Source organism: Suricata suricatta, chromosome 5 (genome assembly GCF_006229205.1).
Source record: "Suricata suricatta isolate VVHF042 chromosome 5, meerkat_22Aug2017_6uvM2_HiC, whole genome shotgun sequence".
Taxonomy (NCBI): Eukaryota; Metazoa; Chordata; class Mammalia; order Carnivora; family Herpestidae; genus Suricata; species Suricata suricatta.
In genome coordinates, this window is record NC_043704.1 from 48,156,773 (window position 1) to 48,184,262 (window position 27,490).

Genomic DNA, 27,490 nt, shown 5'->3' on the forward strand with positions numbered 1-27,490 from the left:
AAAATAGCTCTACTATTTGATAACCTCTAGAGAACTGATGATTCCACAAAATAAATCACCACGTTTGGTAAATATGATATACATTTACTTCTGGTTTTCCTTTGGTTTCCTGAGGGTAGACAGAGCCACAACTCTCCTGCCCTCAGCAAGGCAAACACCCAGGGTCTAGGAAGCAAGATGCCAGCAGGAAAGACCCTGATGGGGAGTGTGTGGGCCTGACCAGGTGAGGACTCGGTAGCAGGTACGGGCAGTGGTTCTTTCTGTTCAACTGTGGTGCTAGAAGATTCCACCACAGACACACGTGTCCTCTGCTTCCCAGTTACACAGCAATAATAGAGCTTTTCCTTTTCACAAGGCAGACTTCTAGCTGTAGAGAATACATTCTCAGCCTTCTGCTTCTGTCAACCCCAGAAGAAAGTACATCTTGGGGGTAATGTTATTTTATTTCATTTTCATCTCCAGAGTTCTCAGATGCATAATGCCTGTAAGAGATATAAAAGCGTGTAAGGCAAAATCTCTTTTACTCCCAGTGACCAGCAAGTTTTGAGGAATATCTTTAAGACACAAATATTTGAAAATAGGTTTCTTGCCAAAGCATACTCAGGCACTAAGGGTGAGTTTCAATGGCTCTATGAGCTTCAGGTACCTGAAGTAAAAAGGAAGAGAGGCTAGCCTGGATGAACCTCTCTAACCAACCGTCTGGGATTCTGTTGTAAATGAACACCTGCGTACCACACTCATCTTAATCTCTTACGTTCCACTTCACGGGAGGTATTCACAATGTGTGAACCAGAAGTACAATTAGTTTCCAGCTGCCGGATAGTGAGGACCAGGGAGAAACAAGGAGAAAAGTTGTAATTTGCTATTTATCTCAACAGCGCTTTGGAGCCACTGAAAATAGGAAAACAAAGGAAGAAACAGGACTTTTAAAATACAGTTTTGTTGAATAAATTTTAGCATCTGTTAGACTTTTAAAACTGAGATAATCCACCCTTTTTAGAGAATCCACTTTTAGGTTTCAGTGTTGTTTGCCTTAAACTATCGAGGCAGAATTTATTATGTATGACCTTTCTAGACGGTGTCCATATGTCTTCTCCTGCTCATACTAGCTTTGAGCATTTCCCTGAATTAACCTGCTTAGATTTTCTTAATTACTGGTGAGTTCCACAATTATCAGATGAACATGCAGAAAGTATGTACTTATTTAAGGATGCAAAGCATGGAACAAATAGAATAGTAAGAGCAGGGGGACCCAGAGAGAGGCGGGCAGAGTCCCGGGAAATAGTCAGGAGTCTGACTCTCTACCTCAAGTCACATTATGCCACATATTTATGAAGAGAGTCTGTCATTGGATACTGAACTTTTCTTTTTTTTAAATTTTTTTAATGTTCTTTATTTATTTTTGAGAGACAGAGAGAGACAGTGGGAACAGAGGAGGGTCAGAGAGAGAAGGAGACACAGAACCAGAAGCAGGCTCCAGGCTCTGAGCTAGCTGTCAGCACAGAGCCTGACGCGGGGCTCGAACCCACGAACTGTGTGAGATCATGACCTGAGTCAAAGCTGGCTGCTCAACTGACTGAGCCACCCAGGCGCCTCTTGATACTCAACTTTTCTAACTCTAAAATTGCTCAGATATTTCTTACCTTAGAGAAAAGAAAAGAAATGAAAACCATTAGGTTTTCATTTTTTGGTGTGTGTTTTACTTTGAGCTCAATCAATAACTTAAAAAGAAAAGCTTACTCTCAGCCTTGTCTTTTTACTTCTCTCCCCATTGCTCCAATCTAAGGCTTTTTCCTCTCACAACCTATTAGTAACCTGCATCCATCAATATTACATGCCCTGGGAGAGAAGAGTTTTCCCTTCTCTCCCATTGGGATGTGGTTTCTAATATGGCTTTCAGCCTCATGATTCCTGCAAAACCATAGCAGTGGAGCCTTGATTCATTGAACATATTTATTGAATACCTACTATGTGCCAGGCATTACACAAGGCTCTATAGGCTTATAGGGTACAAGAAGACATACAAAATCTCTGAGTTTGTGGAACTTACAGTCTAGTGGAAAATACAAATTGGCAGAAAGAACAAAGTAGACAAGGGGTAGAGCTTGGTTCTCAGAGAACACTATTTTTTGACAAGCCTCAGTTTAATAATCTATGACCGCTGATTTAAAGTGAATTTAAAAATATAACTTTACTGTCCTGATGTTCTTGGTGGAAAAAAAATGAAGTGATATGAAGTCTCTTTCGTTAAATTAAACTGATGTGCCTTCTACCTCCAGCGCCATATGGATTCACACTTGAAGTAAAAGTTTCTGTATTCCTTATTTATTCTGCTCATTGAAAGTGGACTTTAAATGCTTTAGTCTATTCAGCTTTCTAGACATCTTCTGCAGCTTACCGTGGTTCTTTTACCATTGTTCGGCATAGTTTGGGCCTATGGAAGTAGGGATTATGCTAAATGAAAGGAGTCTTCAAGGAGGAACTGAATTTCCTGGGCTAGGGCTTTGCTAATTCTATTAAAAATTGTTTTAATGTTTATTTATTTTTGAGAGAGGGAGAGGAAGAGACAGAGTGTGAGTGACGGGGGGAGAGAGAGAGAGAGAGAGACAATCTGAAGCAGGCTCCAGGCTCTGAGCTGTCAGCACAGAGCCTGACCATGGGGGGCTTGAACTCACAAGCTATGAAATCATGACCTAAGCCCAAGCCGGATGCATAACGAACTGAGCCACCCAGGTGCCCCTGGCTTTGCTAATTCTAAATGCTTTCTCAGTACTTCCTCTATGCTCTAAAGTAGGCACCTTACATGCTTGCCCACATGATATCGTTTGAGGGGATATAAAAATAAGCTTCTACCCGTCTGTACCCATGGGATTCAAAAACCTTTTTTTAATGTTTATTTATTTTTGGGAGAGAGTGAGAGAGAAAGAGTGTGCACAAGCAGGGGAGGGGCAGAAGGAAAGGGAGACAGAAACACCAAGCAGGCTCCACCTGTCAGCACAGAGCTTGAGGTAGGGCTTGAACCTATGAACCAAGAGATCATGACCCGAGCCGAGGATGGATGCTCAACTGACTGAGCCACCAAGGTGCCCCCCATTTTTTCTTTTTGAAAATAATCATCTTTGGGGTGCCTGGGTGCCTCACTTGGTTAAGCACCCGACTCTCGGTTTTGGCTCAGGTCATGATCTCCCAGTTTCTGAGTTCAAGATCTGTATGGGGCTCTGCACTGGCAGCCCAGAGCCTACTTAGGATTCTCTCTCTCTCTCTCTCTCTCTCTCTCTCTCTCTCTCTCTCTCTCTCTCTCTCTCTGTCTTCCCCTCCCCCACCCACAATGTCTCCTTCACTCTCTAAATAAATAAACTTTATTTTTATATATTCTCTTCATGATCTCAATTTAAAGCAATAGAAGATACTTTTAATTTTTTTTTAATCCCTGACTGACCCGAGTACAGCTACGCACTGTCACCATTAGTCTCTCACCACGTGGTGGTTCTCCCGCATTTGTTCAGGACAAGAGGGGGGCGGGGCATGGCCCCTTCAGAGGATTTCTCATATCCCCGAGGAGAAAGAATGCCCTATGGTTGCATGACTAACAGTGGCTTCTTGGTTTTTTTGGTTAAATTCATATTCAATTTCAATAAAGGACAATGCCTCAACCCCAAAAATGAAACTAGCGATAGAGTTTCAGACAACAGTGACAACTCTGTGGAAGCACTTTCAGCATAATACTCTATGGATTTGTTTTCTGTCTTCTACTGGATGTAGAGGAGTTGCTGGAAGGGCAGCAGAGCAGGCTGGCTGCGAGGGCGAGGGGAGGGCTCCAGAGGCGGCCTTCCGGGGCGCACCGCTGGCAGCATAACTGACGGGGTTACCTACCGCTCTCTGCCCATATGTAAAGGGGACTTAAGGGAACAGCATATGCCTTAAAGGGTGTAGTGAAGATTCAAGAGGTAATTTATGTAATGTAATTAGGACATTGCTTGGTACCTAATAAGCACCTATGCTTCTTATTATTATGTGCTGGAAGTGTTGAAACTTGGACATTTTTTCCAGATGGTGCTTTAGTTAAGTATTGCAAAATGTCCTAGGGTCTTTCATTTTCTCTTTCCCTCATTGTCTTTAATGTTTCTCTTTCTCACTTATATTACAATGGGAGACAGTAGCTAATTTTATACTGGAGGTTGGCATATGGTGTATGTTCTGTTATGGACTGATGTTCCCTCTTCCCCCAGCCAACCCTCACAAAATTCATGTGCTGAAGCCCTAACTCCGAATGTGATGGTATTCGGAGATGAGGCTTTTGGGAAGTAATTAGGTGTAGATGAGCTCATGAGTGGGGCCCTATCAGATGGGAATAGTATCCTTATAAGCAGAGACACCAGAGAACTCGCTCTTTCTCTCTCTCTGCACCTGCGTGCATAAGTCTTAGGAGAGACATTTAGCTGATGTAAGATTCATTTTCCTCATCTGTAAAAGAGAAGAATGACTGCCTCCCAGGATTTGTTCTGAGGTCAGAGGTCAAGAACACAGTCCCCAGAGAGCGTGGTACTCTGGTACTGTGCACTACGACTTAATGTGGCTCGTATTATTCCAGCACCTGGAACTTTCTCCTCATGGTTTCTCATTTTGCTGTTAATGGGTGTCTCAGGTGCTTGTATTTACACAGGGAGCACGAGGGGTGCAAGTGAAGGGTGATTACAATTAAAGCCAAGACAAAGAATATTGAGTAGTTAAGCTCGCCAGACGAAAATAGCACGTAACTAATTTCTTTTTATTTATTTATTTTCATATTTTTCAAAGATTTTGGTTTTAAGGAATCTCTACACCCAGTGTGGGGCTCAAACTCACAGCCCTGAGATCCAGAGTTGCATGCTCCATGGACAGAGCCAGCCAGGTGCTCCACCAATTTCATTTTAATTAATTAATTAAACTGAGAGCCTATGCCTTGGGTTAGACTGGGAGCTGGGCAGTTATAGCTCTGAAGGCAGTGTGTGTTACACACTTTGCCCCTGTCAGTCTGTCTTCTGGGACCCCAGCTGGTGAGCTCAGAATGAAGGATCCCGTCCCATGGGTAAGAGCCTGTCTCACAGTGTGGGAGAGAGACCTATAAGGCTAGTCCATGGCTGTGGAGGCGATATGTACATACTTGGTAAAAATAAGCTACGTAAACATAAACTAGGGCACTGTTTCATGTCTTTGTCAGAAAGATTACATTAGAAGGGCATATAAAATGCCAAAAGTAGAGCTTGCCTGGTAAGCAAACATATTTAAAAATGGGAACTTCTCCCTATAATGGAGGAGAGAGCTCTGTTTTTAGCCTATTTCCTGCAAAGTTACACACCAAAACAAACAAATGAAAAAAACCTATCTGATAGGAAATACTAAGGATATATTTATATTGTGAGAAAACTCTTGCTATTCTATTTAGGCCCCTCAATGGAGGAGAACATTTGTAGGAATATTCTCATTTCATATCAACCTCAAGTGTTAAAATTTTATTTAAAAATTTTTTATTGTGGCAGGAACACAACACAAGATCTACCATTAGCAGGTTTTTAATAGTGCAATACAGTATGGGAACAGTCCCAAGGCTGTGCAGTAAGTAGGTCTTCAGAACTCACTCATCTTTGCATAACTGGAATTTTATACCTGGTGATTAGCCATTTCCTGTTTCCCCCTTCTCTCAAGCCCTGATGACTACCACTCTATTCCTCACTTCTACAGGTTTGAGGATTTTAGAGACCTCGTGCAAGTGGAATCATTCAGTATGTGTCCTTCTGTGTCTCAGTCTCAAGATTTTAAAGTACCATTTTTTTCTTGATAAAATAATACACAATCACTGCAGAAAACTTGGAAAATACTAAAAATAAAACAAAAACAATTCCATGGCACAAAGAAAGCCTTTCAAAACATTCAGGTATGTTTTAAGATTGCCCATCTTATGATGTTACCCTGCTTCAAGCCCTCCTCCCTCGTCCCTCATCCCTCGTCCCTCGTCCCTCACGCTCAGTGAGCTTCTTTTCCTTCCACACAGCAAGCTCTTCTGTGGCATGTGTGGGGCTCATCCTCAGGCAGAAAAGCATTCCCTGTTCCCTAATTAACCCTGCTCATCCTTCAGATTGTATCTTAATCATCACACCTTCACAAAAATCTCCCTGATCCTCCTGGCCACTCCAACACCCACCCAAACATACATAATTTTACCGTTATATCCTCTCAAGGCACCTTGGACATTTGCTTTCCAGCATTTGGTCGCAGCTGTAGAGATAGCCCTATTGGCTTAGTGTCCATCTCCCGTGCAGACGTGATCTCCAGGAGGGGGACACTGTGCCTATTTCGCTTCCCAATTTACCCAAAGCACCAAGTACCATGTCTTACCTATAATAAATAGAATAATATATACAAATTTACCCCATGTCTTTTAGGGGCTTTATAAATCTTTAACAAAGTTTTTGATTATTTTTTGAGAGAAAGTTTCTAGACATGTGTATTAGTCTAGAAATACCACAGACTGGGTGACTTGAGCAGCAGGAATTTATTTTCTCAACTGTTCTGGGAGTTAGTCTGAGATAAAGGTGTGAGCAGGTTTGGTTTCTTCCAAGGCCTCTCTTCTCAGCTTGCAGATGGCTACTTTCTTGCTGTGTCTTCACGGTCCTTCCTCTGTGTGAACCTATCCCTGGTGTCCCTCTGTGTGTCCAAATTTCTTTTCCTTAGAATGGCACTGGGCAGACTGGAGTGGGACCCAAGATAACGGTCTCACTTCAACCTAATCTTTAAAGGCCCTATCTCTAAATATAGTCATATTCCGAACCACTCACATAAGGCTTCATATGAATTTGGGGGAGGGGGACACAATACAGCAAATAACAACATGCAATGGATGGATCCAAGCAGGGGGATATTGTAAGCCCCCAGGCACATATTGCCAACAGGTTCCACCGGCCTATCTCCCTGCACTCTTGCCGGTATTGGTACCATTAAGTAACATTTGTTTTTTTCTAAACTGGAAGGCAAGTTTGTATATAATTTTATTTTCCATAAGTATAAATAATTTTTACATGTTGGCATTTTGGCATTTCTTTTTCTTTCATTCTCTATACAATTATTCATTATATATATAAATATATATGTATATTTTAAAGCTTTTTAAGAAGGTAATCTCTACACCCAATGTGGGGCTCAAACTCACAACTCCGAGATTGAGAGTCCCATGCTCTTCCAACTGAGCCAGCCAAGTGCCCCTCATCTAGCATATATTTAATGAACTCATGCTGTAAATAAGGCAAAGTGCTCCATACTGGGATTCTAGCAGAGAATGAAACATGGCCCTTGATGTGATGAAACATATAGTCTAATGGAGAAGAGAGATGTGTAACACAATTACCCCAAATGTTGAGTATGGTTGTAATGCGTATCATAAAGGAGAAGTATGAGATCCCAGGAAGGCATCTAACTGGGACTGGAACCAACCAGGGCAGTAGGGAAGGGTTTCTGCGGAAGTGCTGAATGGCTGAGTATGATTAGCCATTACCTGAGGTAATGGGGTGGGCAGTGGGTGGTCGTGAGCACAGAGGACCACCTGTGAAGGTGCCTGTGCCGGGTAGGAGCAGGTGACCTGGAGAAGTGACTAACCAGTAAGGATGTCGCCCAAAGGGCAGGTGGTCCAAGATGAGGTGCAAAATGAAAAGTGATCAGATGTGATTTGGTTGTGCTCACCACTCTTTCTGCTGTGGGAACAACAAAATAAATGAGTGAGTAGGTATAGGACATCCACTATGAGGAGGCTTCTTCTGTAATCTGGGTGAAAGATAATCTGGGTGTCTTGAATTACGATAGTAACAGTGGTGATGGAAAAGCATGGATAGTTTTTAGAGACATTTGAGAGGTGGAATCTGCTGATGTGGCAATTGAATGTGAAGAATGACTCCTAAGTTACTGGTCCGAGTGACTGAGTGAATGGTTGTGCCATCTTCTAAGTTAGGGGACACTTGAGGAGAGGTTTAGGGAGGAGAAGTCGTGTGTTCAGATTTGCACAAGTCAGGTTGGGTGCCAGTGGGCTACGATGAAGGACCTGGAAGGAGTGGAAATTTAAAGATGTTTGCTCTAATAGTATAAATTAGGAAATAAGAATATAGTTAGGAACTGAAGCCCGAGGATGAGATATTTAGGGAGACAGTGTTAAGTGAGAAAGGAAAGGGAAGAATGACTAGTTTAGAACCCAGAGGAACTCCAATAGTTGTGAGCTGCTAGAGGGAGGAGTAAAAATGTCTAAGATACAATGCAAAGAGATCATCCTTGAGCTGCAGTGGAAGAAGATAAGGAAAGATTATTTCCTGGGGGGCAGGTGGGGCACATGTGTCACTGGATTGAATGCTACAAAATGATTAAAGACCAAAAGTGCACAGAGTTTTGCAACATTGAGACCAATATCCTGACCAAAATCAGTCTTGGGTGCAAAAGCTAGATTGAAGTAAGTTGGGAAGTGAGAAAAATTGTGAGAACAGTTCTTTTTTTTTTTTTTTAATGTTTATTTATTTTTAAGGGAGAGTGAGCAAGCAAGCAGGGGAGGACCAAAGAGGGAGGGAGATAGAGGATCCAAAATGGGCCCTGTCCTGACAGCAGAGATCCCAATGGGGACTCAGACTCACAAACCATGAGATCATGACCTGAGCTAAAGTCAGACGCTTAGCTGACGGAGCCACCCATGCGACCTGAGAGAATAGTTCTTTTAAGATTGGCTTCTCTGAACTGTCTGTCCTTTGTTTGTCTTATTATGATTTTAATGTTGATATTATTGTACTATATGACTTGTATGCTAATATGTATATCAGATATTTCTTTTCAGGATATTATTATTAAACATTACTAAAATGTAGCAAATATTTTTAATGTTTTTGAATCTACCGTTAATTTTGTTATGTTGCTTATGATGCACATTAGCTTTGTTTTATGTAGTTAAATTAGGTTTTTCCTTTTGACTTTTTCCATTGCTCTTAGAATTTTTTTCTAAATATAGCAGTCACATAACTATTCACTTCTGCATTATTTCTTAAACAACTTATACCTTCATTAAAGTTTCTTTTTAATTTTGGAATTAATTTTTACTTATCAATTTAAGGCTTGGAATGCTTCATTATATTGCCCTAATGGCAGAGGATGAATAAAGCTAGTCTTGGGATGTTCTACTTAATGTTTTAATCAATTGACTCTACTTCATTGTAGAAGGAAGGTCCTGCTAATCAAAAAGATAAACTTTCAGTTAAACATGAGATTTGTTTAGTTGGTAATTTATGGATAATCTGTCCCTGTGCTAACATTGTGCAGTCTCTTTATATTGTAGAAATTTTTATTCTGTATTTCCAGTTTCCTGCGCTTCCCAGAGTCACATCATCTGACAGCCAACCCAGAAGGCATTCTCATGAGGACCAGGGATTTCGATGCCATACCCACATGCGGGGTTACAGGAAATGTTCGGCAGATGAGTCATTCAGGGAGCCATTGGAATCAAAAGGAAGATCTCATTCTAAAAGTCAAGCATCTTCAGATTCTTTTGAACAGCAACTGTGCTTTAGAACCAGACGCTCTGTCTCTTTGGTATGTAACAGAGCTATTGAATATTTAACCACTTTAGAAAAGGAAACCCAAAGAGTTCCTCCTTCCCATGTTTGAGGAGAACAACTCTAACTTCTTCATTTACAGCTTAGCAATAAGGTCTTTGAAAAATAAGGCTCAGTTTTAGATAGCCCAGATGCATGTAAATCTTTTAAATTATTTTTATTGGAGGTATCTGGCATGAGAATGATTCCTGGAGGACTTTAGGTGGAATGTTTTTGTTATCGAGGTCCTCTGGTTCTTTGAGACTTTTTGTCACTTGTTCTTCTTTCACTATTTGAAGAAGAGAAAAACTACCACAACCATTCCTGTCCTTCCATATTTAATCCAGTAGCAAGTAGTGTATGATGGTGATGTGTTCCCTGCACTTCTAAAAAGCATGCAGAAGGAATTCTATGAGCACTGCCTAGTGAGTGACCAGGAGTAGGAGCTGTCCAGACATTCACAGTAGCCGTGTGGGAGTCTACATAAAGCACAAAGGAAAGACAGGCATGAAAGGGAGAAGAGTAAAAACTCCAAATTGACAATGCTAAACTTGATACATAAAGTAATAAACTAGAGACCAATTAATTTGGGGATGGTTTTTGAACTATGCAACATGTTTGCTGAGTGGCCTTCAGCAGAATAACTTCTTTTTTCTGATTTTTGTTTGTTTGTTTTATTTTGCAAAACAGGAATAATAATATGTCTCTGCTATGCAGTAGACAGAACAAATAAGCAACTAGGCGTATTGCCATCTGGTTCTTGAGCTATGTTCTGTGAATGTACAGAGGAAAACATGTGGTGCTTCTTACCTCATTGTCCATCTGAACACAGCGCTTTCTGCTTAGCAGTGATGGCTGTTGGGACTGTCACCATGCATCTTTGCCTTGTAGCTGGACCCTCACTTTTACCAGAGAGTGACCCTGGGTGTGACTGTCCTTCAGTAGGCTGCTCTCTCCACCTGATTGTAAGAGGAGCAAGGAAGGAAGAATAGTGAGCAACTGTCACTTACCATACCTGAATCTTATTAAGAGTTTCTGTTTTTCTTTTCTTTATATTATTTTTTAAAATATGGTTTCAGACTTAAAACAGTGTTGCAAGAATAGTACAAAAAATACACTCTTCATTTAATTTCCCTCCAAATGTTAATATGTTATATTTACTTGTATCTTTCTCCCTTTCCCAACTCCCAAACAAAGGCAGGTGAACATTCTCTTAGGAAAACACAGTGTAATAGTTAAACTCAGGAAATTAACACCAATACAATACTTTCATATCTAATTTCTTGACCTTGTTCATATTTTGTCAGTTGCCACATTAATATTCTCCATAGTGAAATTCCAGATCTTGTATTGCAACCAATTTTCACATCCCTCTAATTGATTTTATCTTGGAACAGTTCCTCAGTCTTTCCTTGTCTTTCATGACCCTAACATCTGAAGAATAAGTGTCTTTTTTTAGACGTCTTTTTTAGACATCTTTTTAAAAGGATGCTTAATTTGGGTTTATCTTATATTTCCTCATGGTTAGATTTAGAGTATGAGCTTTCAGCAGGAATAAAACAGAAGTAAAAGAATTCTTGTTTAAAAATTACATGTTAAAGTAATTTGTTATATTTTTTCAGGAGACATATCAGCCTCAATTTTTTTCTGGAGCAAGTTATGGTTTAAGTATATTTTGAAAAAAAAATTTAATTTAAAAGTTCTTTGTTGATTCTTATGTCTTCAGAATCCACATCTTATATAATTACTTATTTGATATCATTTGCTAATATTATAAGTCCTAACAGTGTGCAAGCATGAAATCAGTTCTCCCATTTAAAAAGATACTCATCATATTATTCCTAAAATATTTGCTAATATCTCATTTCCCAAGTTCTTCCTTTTGAGCACTGAGGCAGTCCAGACAGTATTTTCAATTTTTTGACTTAAGAACTCTTTTCACAGTTATGTTTAATAGCTGGAAACCTGCTAGACATTTACAAAATCATTTTTTTCATATTATATGTATAAATATACAGGATAAATACTTTTATTAAATATTTTATTTTATATCAATTTTTAAAAGTTTATTTACTTATTTTGAAAGTGTGTGTGTGTGCGAGAGCAGGAGAGGGGCAGAGAGAAAGGGAGAGGGAGAGAATCTCAAGCAGGCTCTACACTGTCAGTGCAGGGCCCAGTGCAAGGCTTGGACTCACGAACTGTGAGATCATGATCTGAGCTGAAACCAAGCATCAGACGCTTAACCAACTAAGCCACCCACGTGCCCCAGTACCCCCAATGTATAGTAGCATGTAGATTAACATTTTATATTCTTTAGCATCAAAAAGAGCCACAAACTAATTTTGTAACCTGATCATGACCAATAAAATAAAATTCTCTCATTTTGATATTGAAAACCTCAATTGGCTTATTTCGATGATTTTTACATTTTGTTTCCTTTTTTTCTTTTTCTTTCTTTAAACCCTTTTTTTTTACATTTATTTATTTTTGAAGAGAGGGAGAGACACAAGTTGGGGAGGGGAAGAGAGAGAATGAGACACAGAATCCAAAGCAGGCTCCAGGCTCTGAGCTGTCAGCACTGAGCCCAACGTGGGGCTAGAACTTACAAAACTGTGAGATCATGACCCGAACCGAATTTGAATGCTTAACCGACTGAGCCACCCAAGAGCCCCTACATTTTGTTTCTAAATGAGATAAGAAAACAGATTTCAGTTCATTATTTATGAACATTGCTCAGATAATCTATATTCTCAATAAGAGAAAAGCCAAATTGAAAATAATCCTTACTATATTTTATCCTTTTTTTTTTGTACTGCTCTTATAAGTATTAGAGGCATTTGTGACTGCTTGGTATGAACTCTGATCAGCCTGATGGATGTAATACAGCTGCCAGGTCTGATGAACATAATCTGGAGGCCCATTTATGGAGCTAGTACAATTTTTTGGTTTCTTGTAACCTGTCTCTCGGCCTCATCATTTGTTTTGCTTTGTGACTTTGACCACTGGACCATTATAGTTAGAAATGAGGCAACCTAGGTATGAAAACAACTCAGCACAGAAGAGTAGCTGATGCCACTGCAGTAACCAGACACCCTCACAACTCAGCCTGCAGTGCTGAGCCATGATCTTGCACATCTGACTGCCACTCATCACAGTGTATTTTCACTTGATAGACACTCAGGCGGTCCCCGGTGTTCCCAGTTCAAAAGAATGAGGGGGGAGAGTAATGATGTTATTTGGGGTTTTTTTCTTAAAAATAGAAGTGTAAGTTCACCATCACCACATTATCAGTGCCATTTAGTCAGTAATTTCCTTGAAAGATGCTCCTTGACCATGGAAACTGAAGAAACATTCTCCTCCCCACCCCCATACTTCCCTACCATATCACCTGGTTTGCTCTTCATCATTGTACTTATTGCTGTTACATTGTTTCCTTTTAGGCTTGTTGATTGCCCGTCACTATCCACCTAGGTGTAATATTAAAGAAGTAGGATTTCTTTAGTTAGTGCTGTATTTCCTGATCTTAGAACAATAGTATGTGTTCAGTGAATCAGGGAATAATAATGTGGTTGGATGTCACTCCCCAACACTTCATTTCACATATTAAAACTAATGCAAACCTTACTTTTAATATAATTTAAAGAATTCAACACTGGGAGGTTAGAATCAGTCCATGTATAATTCACTTGCCATATTCCTCTTCAGAAAAGCACCAGGAGACTATTAATTATATCGTACTGTGAGATCACATCTCTCTACATGTCAGAGGCAGACTCAGGGTTGTGTATAGGTTGAGTTTCCTCCATAGACTAGAGACATCCCGGGCCCTGTTCCCTTTATTTATGAATAAAACCTTTAGCAACACCCTTAGGCTTATGCTAATTTATGATGAGAAACTAAGATGTGGAAGTCTACTACATGAGCAGGGCTTTCTTCATCTCTGATAGGAAAACTGTGGCACATTGTCAGCTGTTAGTACATTTCTAACCTTTTCTGACCTTTCTCTTTAAGGGGCCTGAGAGCAGGAAGGAGAGAAATGAAAGAGAATGCCTGAGGATGGAGATGAAATCTCAAAGGAAAATGGAGGAAAGAAGGAACTCCAGGAAGGAAGAACAGGGAGAAGAACACATGCCTCCCTTGTTTGAAAAAGAACCCAAATAGTATTTTGTTTCCACATCATGACTATAGATGCCACTGTGTTTTTTGGGCTCCCTAACGCCAGGCCGGGTGGCGGTAGCTACAAGAGAGTGTCTGCAGGTGCTGAGTGACTGCCGTGGGCAGGGGGTGTGGCTGCCCCCTCGGTGACTCGAACTGTGCTCCAGCTGCTTCTGGCCCCTTGGCTGAGAGTGTGATCAGCTTTGTTGTCCTTTTATGGGCATAAGGAGAATCAAAGGTATTTTAATAGAACAAGTAATTCTTAAAAATGTAAAGAAAGATAATTAAGGAACCACCCACCCATCTTCACAAACTCTTCTTCTACATCAACCTTGCAAATAATTTTAAATAAAAGTCATTGGTGTGACTCTAAGTTTACTTCTTTATTAGAAGTAATAATGTAAGTATGTCTAATGGCTATCATTTAATGAGAACTGGTAATTAACTTACCAAGTACTACACCGAGTTCTTCAATGGCTCACCTACAATAATCCTCACTACACTGAGATGGGAGCTTTTCTTTTCACTTGCTGGCTGAGAACGTTGAAGTTTAGACAAGTCTAGGAACTCATTGGTGAGGTAGCAGGATGAGGGCCAGAGCCCAGTTCATTCTGATTCATGCTCCTAACCTGAGGCAGGACCTTAATTTTGTATTTGTTTTTAAAATTTTTAAATGTTTATTTATTTTTGAGAGAGAGTGAGCGAGCGAGAAAGAGAGAGAGAGACAGACAGACAGAGTATGAGCAGGGGAGGAGCAGAGAGAGAGGGAGACACAAAATCCAAAGCAGGCTCCAGGTTCCAAGCTGTCAGCAGAGCCTGAAGTGGGGGATTGAACTCACGAACCATGAGATGATGACCTCGGCCAAAGTCAGAGGCTTAACTGACTAAGCCACCCAGGTGCCCCTGGGACCTTAATTTCCCTTTAGCACTGGCTCCTGCTTGGTGTGTGTGTGTGTGTGTGTGTGTGTGTGTGTGTGTGTGTGTGTATGTGTGTATCTCACATCTTCTTTATCCATTCATCAGTTGATGGACATTTGGGTTCTTTCCATAGTTTTGCTATTGTTGATAATGCTGCTATAAACATAGGGGTGCATGTGTTTCTTTGAATCTGTATTTTTATAACTTTTGGTAAATACCTAGTAGGGCAGTTGCTGGACTGTAAGGTAGTTCCACTTCTAACTTTCTGAGGAACCTCCATGCTGTTCTCCGGAGTGGCTGCAACAGTTTGCATTCTCACCAACAGTGCAAGAGGGTTCCCCTTTCTTCACATCCTCGCCAATATCTGTTGTTTCCCACGTTGTTAATTTTAGACATTCTGACAGGTGGAACGTGATACTTCATCATGGTTTTGATTTGTATTTCCATGATTATGAGTGAGGATGAGCCTCTTTTCTTGTTTCTGTTGGCCATTTGGATGCCTTTCTTTGGGAAATGTCTTTGGACATTTGTCTATTGGAAAAATGTCTATTCATGTCTTCTGCCATTTAGTAACTGGATTATTTGTTTTTGGGGTGTTGAGATTGCTAAGTTCTTTTTAGATACTAACCCTTTAACAGATATGTCATTTGCAAATATCTTTTCTCATTCTGTTGGTTGCCTATTAGTTTTCTTGGTTGTTTCCTTCACTGTCCAGAAGCTTTTTATCTTGATGAAGTTCTAATAGTTCATTTTTGCTTTGGTTTCTCTTGTGTCTGGAGACATGTTAAGTAAGAAGTTGCTGCAGCCAAGGTCAAAGAGGTTGCTGCCTGTGTTCTTCTCTTGAATTTTGATGGTTTACTGTCTCACATTTAGGTCTTTCATACCTTTTGAATTTGTTTATGTATATGGTGTAAGAAAGTGGACCACTTTCACAGTGGTTTTGATTTATATTTCCCTGGTATTGAGTAATGTTGAATTTTTTCAATTTTCATACAACTTATACCTTAACCCATTTTTTATTTCAAATTTTTATTTAAATTCTAGGAAGCATATATGGTAAAATTGATTTCAGGTTTAGAACTTATTTATTACTTACATATAACACCTAGTGCTCATCACAACAAGCACCCTCCTTAATACCCATCAGTCTTTTAGCCCACCTCCCTCCATCAACCCTCAGTTCATTCTCCATAGTTAAGAGTCTCTGATGGTTTGCTTCCCTCTCTTCCCCCCCATGTTCATCTGTTTTGTTTCTTAAATTCCACATATGAGTGAAATCATATGGTATTTATCTTTCTCAGACTGACTTATTTTGCTTAGTATAATTAGCTCCACCCATGTCATTGCAAATGGAAAAATTTCATTCTTTTTTGATGGATTAGTAATATCCATTGTGTATGTATATATACCACATCTTCTTTATCCATTCATCGGTTGATGGACATTTGGACTCTTTCCATACTTTGGCTATTGTTGATAATGCTGCTATAAATATCAGTGCACGTGTCCCCTTGAATCTGTATTTTTTATCCTTTGAGTAATACCTAGTAGTACAATTCCTGGGTTGTAGGGTAGTTCTATTTTTAACTGTTTAAGAAACTTCTGTACTGTTTTCCAAAGTGGCTTCATCAGTTTGCACTCCTGCCAACAGTGCAAAAGTGTTCTGCTTTCTCTTTACCCCGGCCAACATGTGTTGTTTCTTGTGTTGTTAATTGTAGCCATTCTGACAGATGTGAGGTAGTAGCTTATTGTGGTTTTGGTTTGTATTTTCCTGATGTTGAGTGATGTTGAGCCTCTTTTCTTGTGCCTGTTAGCCATCTGAAGGTCTTCTTTGGAAAGATGTCTTCATGTATTCTGCCCATTTCTTAACTGGATTATTTATTTTTGGGATTTGAGTGTGAAAAGTTCTTTATAGGTACTTTTATCCATTTTGGATTAACACATTCATATGCAGTATGATGCTTTTTCACGCATGAAAAGATGACTTGAAGCTATTACATGGTGAGGTTTGACTGTTATTTTCTACCACTGAGAGGGAGAATGGAGCTGACCAGCCGCCAAGGTCTACATTATGCTGTAGTTGTGAAGGAAATGGTTGTTAGCCTTGCTTCATATATTTTTCAGTCTTGCAAACCAAGTTTCAGATTTGATGGTGGTCTGCTGATAGAATATAGCAAGGTGTCTGGAGAGGTAGCCCATCCATGGGAATAGTAGACACCTGGATGGAGTGGCAGACTGGCTAACACAGTAGCCAACATTTACTTGAGCCAGGTTACTTGGGTTACCTCCTCTTCCCTGGATCCAAGGGTAGCAGTTTCTGTAAAAATCATGGTTAAGAATCTAGGACTGGAATTTCCCTATCAGTCTTGTCAGCCACCTTAAAACATATTTTTCCCCATCATTTTAAACTAATTTTGCTTCAGCAGGATGTTTGGTTCCTTTGCACTGATACTGAAAGGAAGAAAGAGGTGAAGTACCTGGGAAGTCATAAAGAATGAGTAAGATGGAATAATTCAGACAATTTTCATGCCAGTGCTGTCATCTCCAGGAATTGTTAATTTGATTTAAATGCTTCCAGTGAAAAGAAACACATAGCTAAGTTGCACTGTTTAAGAAAAGAAAAAAGGGAAGAAAGATAAAAGGAAGAAAGGAAAGGAAAAAAGGAAGGAAGGAAGGAAGGAAGGAAGAAAAAGGAAGGAAGGAAGGAAGGAAGGAAGGAAGGAAGGAAGGAAGGAAGGAAGAAAAAGGAAGGAAGGAAGGAAGGAAGGAAGGAAGGAAGAAAGAAAGAAAGAAAGAAAGAAAGAAAGAAAGAAAGAAAGAAAGAAAGAAAGAAAGAAAATGAACTGGCTGCCTCAAGAAACAAGCCAAAGTACACATGGTAGAAAGTCCCAAATATCACTATGAGTAGGGAAATAAAGTAACCAAAGGCACAACAAGAGAGACCAAGGGAGACTATTTAAAGAACAGTTCCTGAATGGACAGGCCCTGGACATCAATGAGCCCCTTTAATATAGCAATACTTGCAGGTGCAGACTACATAACAAGCTTTTAAAATTTACAAGAGACAGAAAACTAGCCAAAATGATGAAACAGAAGCACTCTCCTCTAAAGAAATTCCAAGAAGTGACAGCTAAAGAATTGGTCAAAATAGATATAAGCAATATAACTGACCAAGAATTCAGAGCAATAGTCATAAAACTAATCTCTGGGCTTGAAAAAGGCATGGAAGACACCAGAGTTGCTATTGTTACCAAGATTATGGACCTTAAAAATAGTTATGATGAATTAAAAAATGTTATAAATGAGGCACATAATAAAATGGAGGTGGCCACTGCACGGATTGAAGAGGCAGAGAAGGGAATAGATGAATTAGAAGACACAATTACGGAGAATGAAGAAGCTGAGGAAAAAGAGACATAAATTGATCCAGGAGCAGGAAAGGAGAATTCAAGAACTGAGTGATGCAATCGAACAGAACAATATCTATATCATAGGAATTCCATAAGAAGAGGAAGAGAGAGAGAGAGAGACTCAAGGTGTACCTGAACAAATTATAGCCAAGAACTTCCCCAGAAGAAGAGACATGAAATCCAAGAGACACAAAGAACTTCCCTCAGACGTAACTTGAATCGATCTTCTGCATGACATATCATAGTGAAATTGGCAAAATATAAGGATAAAGAGAGAATTCTGAAAGCAGATAGGGATAAAAGGACCCTAACATACAAAGGAAGACCTATCAAAGTAGTTTCAGACCTACCTACTGAAACTTGGCAAGACAGAAAGGAATGGCAGGAAATCTTCAATGTGACAAACAGAAAAAATATGCAGCCAAGGATCCTTTCTCCAGCAAGCTGTCATTCAAAATAGAAGGACAGATAAATATTTCCCAAACAAACAAAAATTGTAGGAATTCATCACCACTAAACCAGCCCTACAAGAAATCCTAGGACTTTATGAGGGAAATGTTGCAAGGAACACAAAGTACCAGAGACACCACTACAAGCATGAAGTCTACAGAGAATACAATGACTCTAAACCCATATTTTTCAATAATAACACTAAATGTAAATGGACAAAAGGCTCAAATCAAAAGACATTGAGTATCAGAATGGATAAACAAAAACCAAGATCCATCTATTTGCTGTCTACAAGAGACTCATTTTATATCTGAGGACACCTTCAGATTGAAAGTGAGGGGATGGAGAAATACCTATCATACTATTGGAAGTAATAAAAAAGCTTATATCAAGACAAACTGGACTTTAAAGTTAAGGCAGTAACAAGAGACGAAGAAGGTCATTATATAATAATTATAGGGTCTATCCATCAGGAAGACTAACAATTATAAATGTCTATGCACTGAATTCGAAAGCACCTAAATACATAAAACAATTAATTACAAACATAAACAATCTTATAGATGAGAATGTGCTTATTGCAGGGGACTTTAATACTCCACTTACAGCAAGGATAGATCAGCTAGACAGAAAATCACTAAAGAAACATGACCTGAACGACACATTGGACAAGATGGAGTTGACAAATATATTTAGAACTCTATATCCTGAGGCTATAAAATTCACTTTCTTCTTGAGTGTGCATGGTATATTCTCAAGGATAGGTCACATACTGGGTCATAAAGCAGACCTCAAAAAATAGAAAAGAATTGAGATCATACCATGCACACTTTTAGATCAGAATGCTATAAAACTTGAAATCAATCACAGGAAAAATTCTGGAAAACCTCCAAAAACATGGAGGTTAAAGAACATACTACTAAAGAATGAATGGACCAATCAGACAATTAGAGAAGAAATTAAAAAATATATGGAAGCACATGAAAATGAAACTACAACAACCCAAACTCTTTGGGATGCATCAAAGGTAGTCCTAAGAGGAAAGTACATTGTAATCCAGGCTTATTTCAAGAAACTAGAAAAAGTGCAAATACAAAATCTAACAGTGCACCTAAAGGAACTAGAAATAGAGCTGAAAGAACATCCCAAACCCAGCAGAAGAAGGGAAATAATAAACTTTAAGGCATAAATAAACAACATAGAATTAAAAAAAAAAAAAGTTGAATAGATCAATGAAAGCAAGAGTTGGTTTTTTGAAAAAAAAAAAAATTTGATAAATCTCTAGCCAGGCTTCTCAAGAAGAAAAGAGAAAGAACCCAAAAGACAAAATAACAAATTAAAATGGACTTATTACTACCAATCCCTCAAAAAAACCTCAGGCAGTTATCAGGGAATACTATGGAAAATTATATGCCAACAAACTGGACAACCTAGAAAAAAATGGACAAATTCCTAAATACACATACACTACCAAAATTCAAATGAGAAGAGATAGAAATTCTGAACAGACCTATAACAAATGAAGAAATTGAATCAGTTATCAAAAATTTCAGAATAAGAGCCCCAGGCAAGATGGCTTCCCTGTGGAATTCTACCAGACACTTAAAGCAGAGTTAATAGCCATTCTTCTCAAGCTATTCCAAAAAATAGAAGTAGAAGGAAAACTTCCAAACGCATTCTATGAAGCCAGCATCACTTTGATTCCCAAGCCAGACAAAGACCCAGCAAAAAAAGAGAACTACAGGCCAATATCTTTAATGAATACACATGCAAAAATACTCAACAAGATACCAGCAAATCGAATTCAATGGCATATAAAAAGAATTACCCACCATGATCAAGTGGGATTCATTCCTGGGTTAAAGGGCTTGTTCAATATTCGCAAATCAATCAATGTGATATATCATGTTAACAAAAGAAAAGAAAAAAACCATATGATCCTGTAGATAGATGCAGAAAAAGCATTTGACAAAATACAGCATTCTTTATTAATAAAGACCATGAGAAAGTCCGCATAGAAGGAACTTACTTAAACATCATAAAAGCCATTTATGAAAAGCCCATGGCTAACATCATCCTCAATGGGGAAAAACTGAGAGCTTTCCTCCTGAGATCAGGAACACAATAGAGATGTCCACTCTCACCACTGTTGTTTAACATAGTGCTGGAAGTCCTAGCATCAGTAATTAGACCACAAAAGGAAATAAAAAGCATCAGAATTGGCAAAGATGAAGTCGAACTTTGACTTTTCACAGATGACATGGAAAACCGACAGACTCTACCAGAAGCCTACTAGAACTGATCCATGAATTCAGCAAAGTCACAGGTTACAAAATCAACATATAGAAATAGGTTGGATTTTTATACACCAATAATGAAGCAACAGAAAGAGAAATAAAAAAACTGATCCCATTCACAATTGCACAAAAACCCATAAAATACTGAGGAATAGACCTAACCAAAAAATGTAAAAAGACCTGTATGATGAAAACTATAGAAAATTTATGAAGGAAATTGAAGAAGACACAAAGTAATGGAAAAACATTCTATGCTCATGGATCGGAAGAATAAATCTTGTTAAAATGTCAATACTACCCAAAGCAATCCACACATTCAGTGCAATCCCAATCAAAAATGCACAGCATTCTTCTCAAAGCTAGAACAAACTATCCTCAAATTCGTATGGAACCACAAAAGACCCCGAATAGCCAAAGTAATATTGAAGAAGAAAACCAAAACGGGTGGCATCACATTCCCAGACTTTAGCCTCAACTACAAAGCTGTAGTGATCAAAACAGTATGGTACTGGCACAAAAACAGACACATAGACCAATGGAACAGAATAGAGAACCCAGAATTGGACCCACAAATGTATGGCCAATTAATCTTTGACAAAGCAGGAAAGACTATCCAATGGAAATAAGACAGCCTCTTTAACAGATGGTGCTGGGAGAACTGGACAGCAACATGCAAAAGAATGAAACTAGACCACTGTCTTACACCATACACAAATATAAATTCAAAATGGATGAAGGATATGAATGTGAGACAGGAACCTAACAAAACTCTAGAGGAAAAAGCAGGAAACAACCTCCTTGACCTCAACAGCAGCAATTTTTTTACTCAACACGTCTCCAATGGCAAGGGAATCAAGAGTAAAAATAAGCTATTGGGATCTCGTCAAGATAAAAAGCTTCTACACAGCAAATGAAACAAAGAAACTTATAGGCAACAGATGGAATAGGAAAAGATAGTTGAAAATGACATATTGGATAAACGGCTAGTATCCAAAATCTACAAGGAACTCACCAAACTCCACACCTGAAAACCAAATAATTTAGTGAAGAAATGGGCAGAAGACATGAACAGACACTTCTCCAAGGAGGACATCCAGATGGCCAACAGACACACGAAACGATGCTCAGCCTCACTCATCATCAGGGAAATACAAATCAAAACCACACTGAGATACGTCCTCATGCCAGTCAGAGTGGCTAAAATGAACAAATTGGAGACTATAGATGCTGGCAGGGATGTGGAGAAACGGGCACCCTCCTACACTGTTAGTGGAAATGTAAACTGGTGCAGCCACTATGGAAAACAGTGTGGAGGCTCCTCAAAAAATTAACAGTAGAACTCCCCTATGACCCAGCAATAGCACTGCTAGGGATTTACATAAGGGATACAGAAGTGCTAATGCATAGGGGCACATGTACCCCAATGTTCATAGCAGCACTGTCAACAATAGCCAAATCATGGAAAGAGCCTAAACGTCCATGAACTGGGGAATGGATCAAGAAGATGTAGTTCATATATACAATGGAATACTACATGGCAATCAGAAGGAATGAAACCTGGCCATTTGTAGCAACATGGATGGAATTCGAAGGTGTTATGCTAAGTGAAATAAGTCAGGCAAAGAAGGACAGATTCCAAATCTTTTTACTCATATGTGGAACAGGAGAAACTTAACAGAGGACCATAGGGGAGGGAAAGGGGAAAAACAGTTAAGGAGAGGGAGGGAGGCAAACCATAAGAGACTCTTAAATACTGAGAACAAACAGGATTGATGGGGTGGGGAGAGGGGAAAATGGGTGATGGGGATGAAGGAGGAGGGCACTTGTTAGGATAAGCACTGAGGGTTATATAGAAACCAACTTGACTATAAACTATAAAAGAAAAAAAATCATGGTCAAGAATTTTATAATATATTTCCTCAAACTGTAAGGAAGTCTATTTACAATATACCTTCAGGGTCATAGCACATGGAGGAGAGAGCACTCTGAAAAGGGAGTTGCTAGCTTATTGCCTTTTTAAAAATATCATGAAACTATTTCTAATAATAAAAATACAGATAAAGGAAAAGAATAACAATGGAAACCTTTTGCTCTACTTACTCAAGGATAAACATGGTTAATACTTAGCATGCATCCATCTGGAATATTGTCTGTGTGTATACATACATAAAAAGTTTTTTTGAGACATGAGCTCATTTCAGTTAGCAATATAACATTAACACCTTTTCAAATCAGTAATAAGTCTAGTGCATAATTTTAATGGTTTATTTCCAATAGCTTTTATTTATTTTTTAAAGATGTTTAAGGTTTCTTTATTTATTTTGAGAGAAAAAGAGAGCATGAGTGAGGGAGGGGCAGACAGAGAGGGAGAGAGAGAATTTCAATCAGGATCCCTGCCGTCAGCACAGAGCCTGACATAGCGCTCCATCTCATGAATTGTGAGATCATGACCTGAGCTGAAATCAAGAGTGGGACCCTAAACCAACGGAGGCACCCAGGCACCCCTCCAATAGCTTTTAAACATTCTCAAGGTCTTTCTATCTTAAAAACCTCTCATAATATATGACTAGGTATCATCCATGATGTTCAATAGCTACCAATTTTAACTCTCTTCCCTTTCAAAGAAAACGTGAAGAGTCATCTACATTTCCTTCTCCGTTTTCAGTCTGTGGCATAGAGGCAGTCTACCCTCTATTGTAAATGTTCCCATGAAAGTCACCCTATGATCTCCTTATCGTGGAATCCTATGAAAATACACTCTACTTACTTACTTTCTGGCATCATCTGACATTGCTGTCCTCTCTGCCCCTTTTGAAACTTTTTCTTTGGTTCTTGTGACCTATTATTCTTTTAGATTACCTTGTACTCTGATCACTCCCAGTTGGTCTTTGGTGAGGGATCCTTATCCTTTGAATACTGGGTTTCTTCTGGGCTCTGCCTAGGCACTTCTCTCACTCCTCATTCCCTCTGAAGAATTTCAAATGTTTCCATGGCATCAAATACATACATATGGAAGATCCCCAAATCTACCCTGGGGTGCAGACTTCTGTCCAGAGCACTGCACACACACACACACACACACACACACACACACACACATACAACTGACCCTTGGATGTTCACGTAGTTGCAGGTTTCATGGGCATCTCAAACTGATCTTTCAAAAGACGCCCCCAGTCTGTGCTTGCCTCTGTCGTCCCTGTCTCAGCGAATGGTAGTATCATTTACCAGTCATTGAGTGGGAGCCTGGTTGGTCTGAAGCCATTTTGAGCTCCTCTCCTTCTCCATTCAATTTTTTAAATGTTTATTTATTTTTGAGAGAGAGAGAGAGAGAGAGAGAGAGAGAGAGAGAGAGAGAGAGTGAGCGCGCAAGTGAGCGCCAAGAGAGGCTCTTGGTTAGGCAGAGAGAGAGGGGGACACAGAATGCAAAGCAGGCTCCAGGCTCTGAGCTGTCAGCACAGAGCCTGACATGAGGCTCGAGCCCACAGACCACAAGATCATGACCTGAGCCGAAGCTGGATGCCAATTTTAGGCAAGGCACTGACATGTACTACTCTTTTATAGCTAATATTTCTCCCCTAAACTGGAAACTTTTTTTACTTATAAAAGTAGTATCTGATGAACTTTCAAATAATGCAGAAGCATATAAAATGGAAAAATGGCAGTCTTCTGGGAGACCCCAGGGTCAGAACTATGAACTTAATATAGTTCAGGATCACTGTCAGGACACTCTCTTTTACTCTGCTCTAGGGGGCAGACTTGAGCTGACATTTGGACAAGTTAATGCTGGACATAGAGAAGCCTGTTTGACGGATGACAAAATCACTACCCTTACTTTCAAATAGAAAGAACTAGCATTTCTTATCAAAACGCAACTAAGCCTAGTTTAAACAAAATAAATAGTGGATAATTTTTATAATTTAGAATATATTTAAAGGTAAGTGTACCTGAAGGAAGGTGACGAATTGGTTATGTCCACGGGGCACAAAAAGAAAAAGAGGGAGTAAAATACTGTACAGACAATTTGCATTTGGCACAATGGGAAATTTTATAGTGAAGAGGGGGTCTATAAATTCAAATTTTCTCCATCTTTGGAATTTTAAACATCCTAATCTAACCTTGGATTATATATTTTTGTTTCAGCCAAATTTCTGCTATAGTTTTGCAGCCAGTTACCACAAATATTGACTGAACACAGTTCTGCCCCATCTGCACATACGGGATGTGAGGAGAAAAACAATAGTGAGTGGGAACTCTTGCGCATTATTGGTGGGAATGTAAATTGGTGTGACCACTATAAAACAGCATGGAGATTATTCAAAAAAAATGAAAAATAAAACTACCATATGACCCAGCTCCTCCACTTCTGGGTATTTACCCAAAAGAAATAAAACACTAACTGTAAAAGGTACCTGCACTCCTATGTTTATTGAAACATTATTTACAATAGCCAAGACATAGAAGCAACCCTGTGTCCATTAATGGATGAATGGATAAAAAAGATGTGTGTGTGTGTGTGTGTAATGGAGTATTATTTAGCCATAAAAAGAAGGAAATCTTGCCTTTGTGACATGAGTGGATCTTGAGGAGGATTATGCTATGTGAAATAAATCAGGCAGCGAATGACAACCATATGATCTCATTTATATATGGAATCTTAAAAACAAAAACAAAAAATTCCATGCCCCCGAACTCATACATACAGGGACCAGACTGGTGGTTGTCAGAGGTGCGGGGTAGGGGGTGGGCAAAATGGGTAAAGGTGGGCAAAATGGGTGAAGATGGTCTATAGGGACAAACTTCCAGTAACAGAATATGTAGATCATGGAGGTATGATGTACAGCATCATGACTATGGTCAGCAGCATTGTATTGCATATTTGAAAGTTGCTAAAGAGTAGATCTTAGTATATATTTTTTTACATTTATTTTTGAGAGACAGAGAGGGACACAGCACAAATGGAGGAGAGGCAGAGAGAGAAGGAGACACAGAACCCAAAGTAGGCTCCAGGTTCTGAGCTGTCAGCACAGAGCCCGATGCAGGGTTCGAGTTCACAAACTGTGAAATCAGGACCTGAGCAGAAGTCAGACGTTTAACAGACTGAGCCACCCAGGCGCCCCTTTTTTTTAAAAAAATTTTTTTTAAGACTTGATCTTAAAAGTTCTCATCACAAGAAAAAAAGTTGTAACTGCGTGTGGTGATGGGTGTTAAGGGGACTTATGGCCATCATTTACCAATATATACAGATACCAAATCATTATGTCGCACACTTGAAACTAATATAGTGTTATATGTCAATTATATCTGAGGAAACAATCAACCAAACAAAAAGCAATAGTAAACTGTGAAACCCCTCTGTCTTACCCATCCTCTTTCCCCCAGCCTATGCATGCTTGTGTGCCCAGCAGCTTCTGAGTGCCTTAGACTCCAGAGCATAGTCATACCTTGCATTGGCTTCTGATCTCTCAGTCTCTCGTTTGCCTACTCATTGCTAGTGTAAGGATGCAGGTCCGATCCGCCCTCACCACCGGGCCGTCCCAGCCTTCCCGGAGCCGGTCCCAGCTCACCTCCGTGGTGGAGATGCGCCCAGTGGCCGTGGCCGTGTTGGGGGCGTTCCCCCTCCTGCCGCAGGTCCGATCCAGCCTTCCCCTTTACTTAAAGGGGAAGGCGCCGGCTTCTCCTGAAAGGGCACACATTAAGGAGGGACAACTCCTGCAGCGCCCAATTGGGGGAGCCCGGGGATACCTTTGACCTTTCTAGAGGTGGGCCTAGTCATGCCCCACGTGGGGCGTCCTGGGCCCACTCTGATTGGTCAGTGCTCCGGATGGTGTGATTGGCTCCCACAACTGCCAGTGTTGATGGGGGGCAGGGATTGGATCACTGTACACCTGTCATCATTTCCTGTAACTCCCCCTCCCAAAGGCAGAAAAGGCCCTGCCCTGGCTTTGTTCGGGCTCTCTCCACGTGGCCAGCGGGTTGGCTGGAGACTGTGAGCCCGAGCTTAAGCTTGTAATAAAGGTCCTTTGCTTTTGCAGGCGTGACTCGGTCTCCCTAGCAGTTTCTGGTGTTTGTTTTGGGGTGATTTGGGGCGATTTTACAAACTTAGGCACAACACTAGAATTCACTGTTCATTAAACAAAAGTATTTTGACTGCCTATGATGTGCTGGAGCTACACCAGTGAACAACACAGATAAAACACCCTCTCTTCCAGGAGCTAATATCCCAGTGAGGAAGACAGATAGCATACAAAAATCAACACTCGCTTCCTCAGGTATAACTCTTAAAAACACATGGTTGTGTCAGTCTCTAGCTTGAAGACCTTGGCAGGCTCCTCATTGAATCAGAACCTTCTAGCATGGCATCAAACAGCCCATCTAGCTGCTTTCAGGCTTTATATGAAGAAGACATTGTCTCAAACTCTTCTTACATCCTTCCCTCTCACTTCCTCCCTCCTCAGTATTCTGTGCATTATACATTCTTCTTCACAGCACATGTTTTCGTTGCCAGTATGTAAATTGCCTTCAAGTGTTTTGGTGGAGAGATAAGTGCAAAGTAATGACATCTTCCTAATGACTATTGTGTCTATTGGTTTGGATTTTCCATTTGGGATGGGCACTGGTTAGCCATTCATTAAGGGGTAATAATAATGGTGTGCTGGTCATGAGC

The 27,490-nt window shown here is 39.8% G+C and overlaps 1 protein-coding gene and 1 long non-coding RNA gene across 4 annotated transcripts in view; one reads left to right on the top strand and one right to left on the bottom strand.

Annotated features, from left to right (window-relative positions):
• LNP1 (leukemia NUP98 fusion partner 1) overlaps window positions 1-14,121 on the top strand; it is a 36,774-nt gene extending 22,653 nt beyond the window's left edge. For both annotated transcript variants that reach the window (XM_029940684.1, XM_029940683.1), the window contains 2 exons: window positions 9,361-9,591; window positions 13,605-14,121. In XM_029940684.1, coding sequence (XP_029796544.1) covers window positions 9,361-9,591; window positions 13,605-13,754 — 381 coding nt within the window. In that variant the 3' untranslated portion in view covers window positions 13,755-14,121. The remainder of the gene's footprint in view (window positions 1-9,360; window positions 9,592-13,604) is intronic.
• Window positions 64-26,427, bottom strand: LOC115292639. 2 transcript variants are annotated; one of them, XR_003909070.1, is made up of 3 exons: window positions 26,268-26,427; window positions 10,404-10,552; window positions 64-482 (listed from the first exon to the last, which is right to left on the bottom strand). It is a non-coding gene; the product is annotated as an uncharacterized LOC115292639 (long non-coding RNA). The 2 variants fall into 2 exon arrangements; XR_003909071.1 differs by lacking the exon at window positions 64-482 and adding an exon at window positions 9,936-10,072.
• Window positions 26,428-27,490: the final 1,063 nt, after the last annotated feature.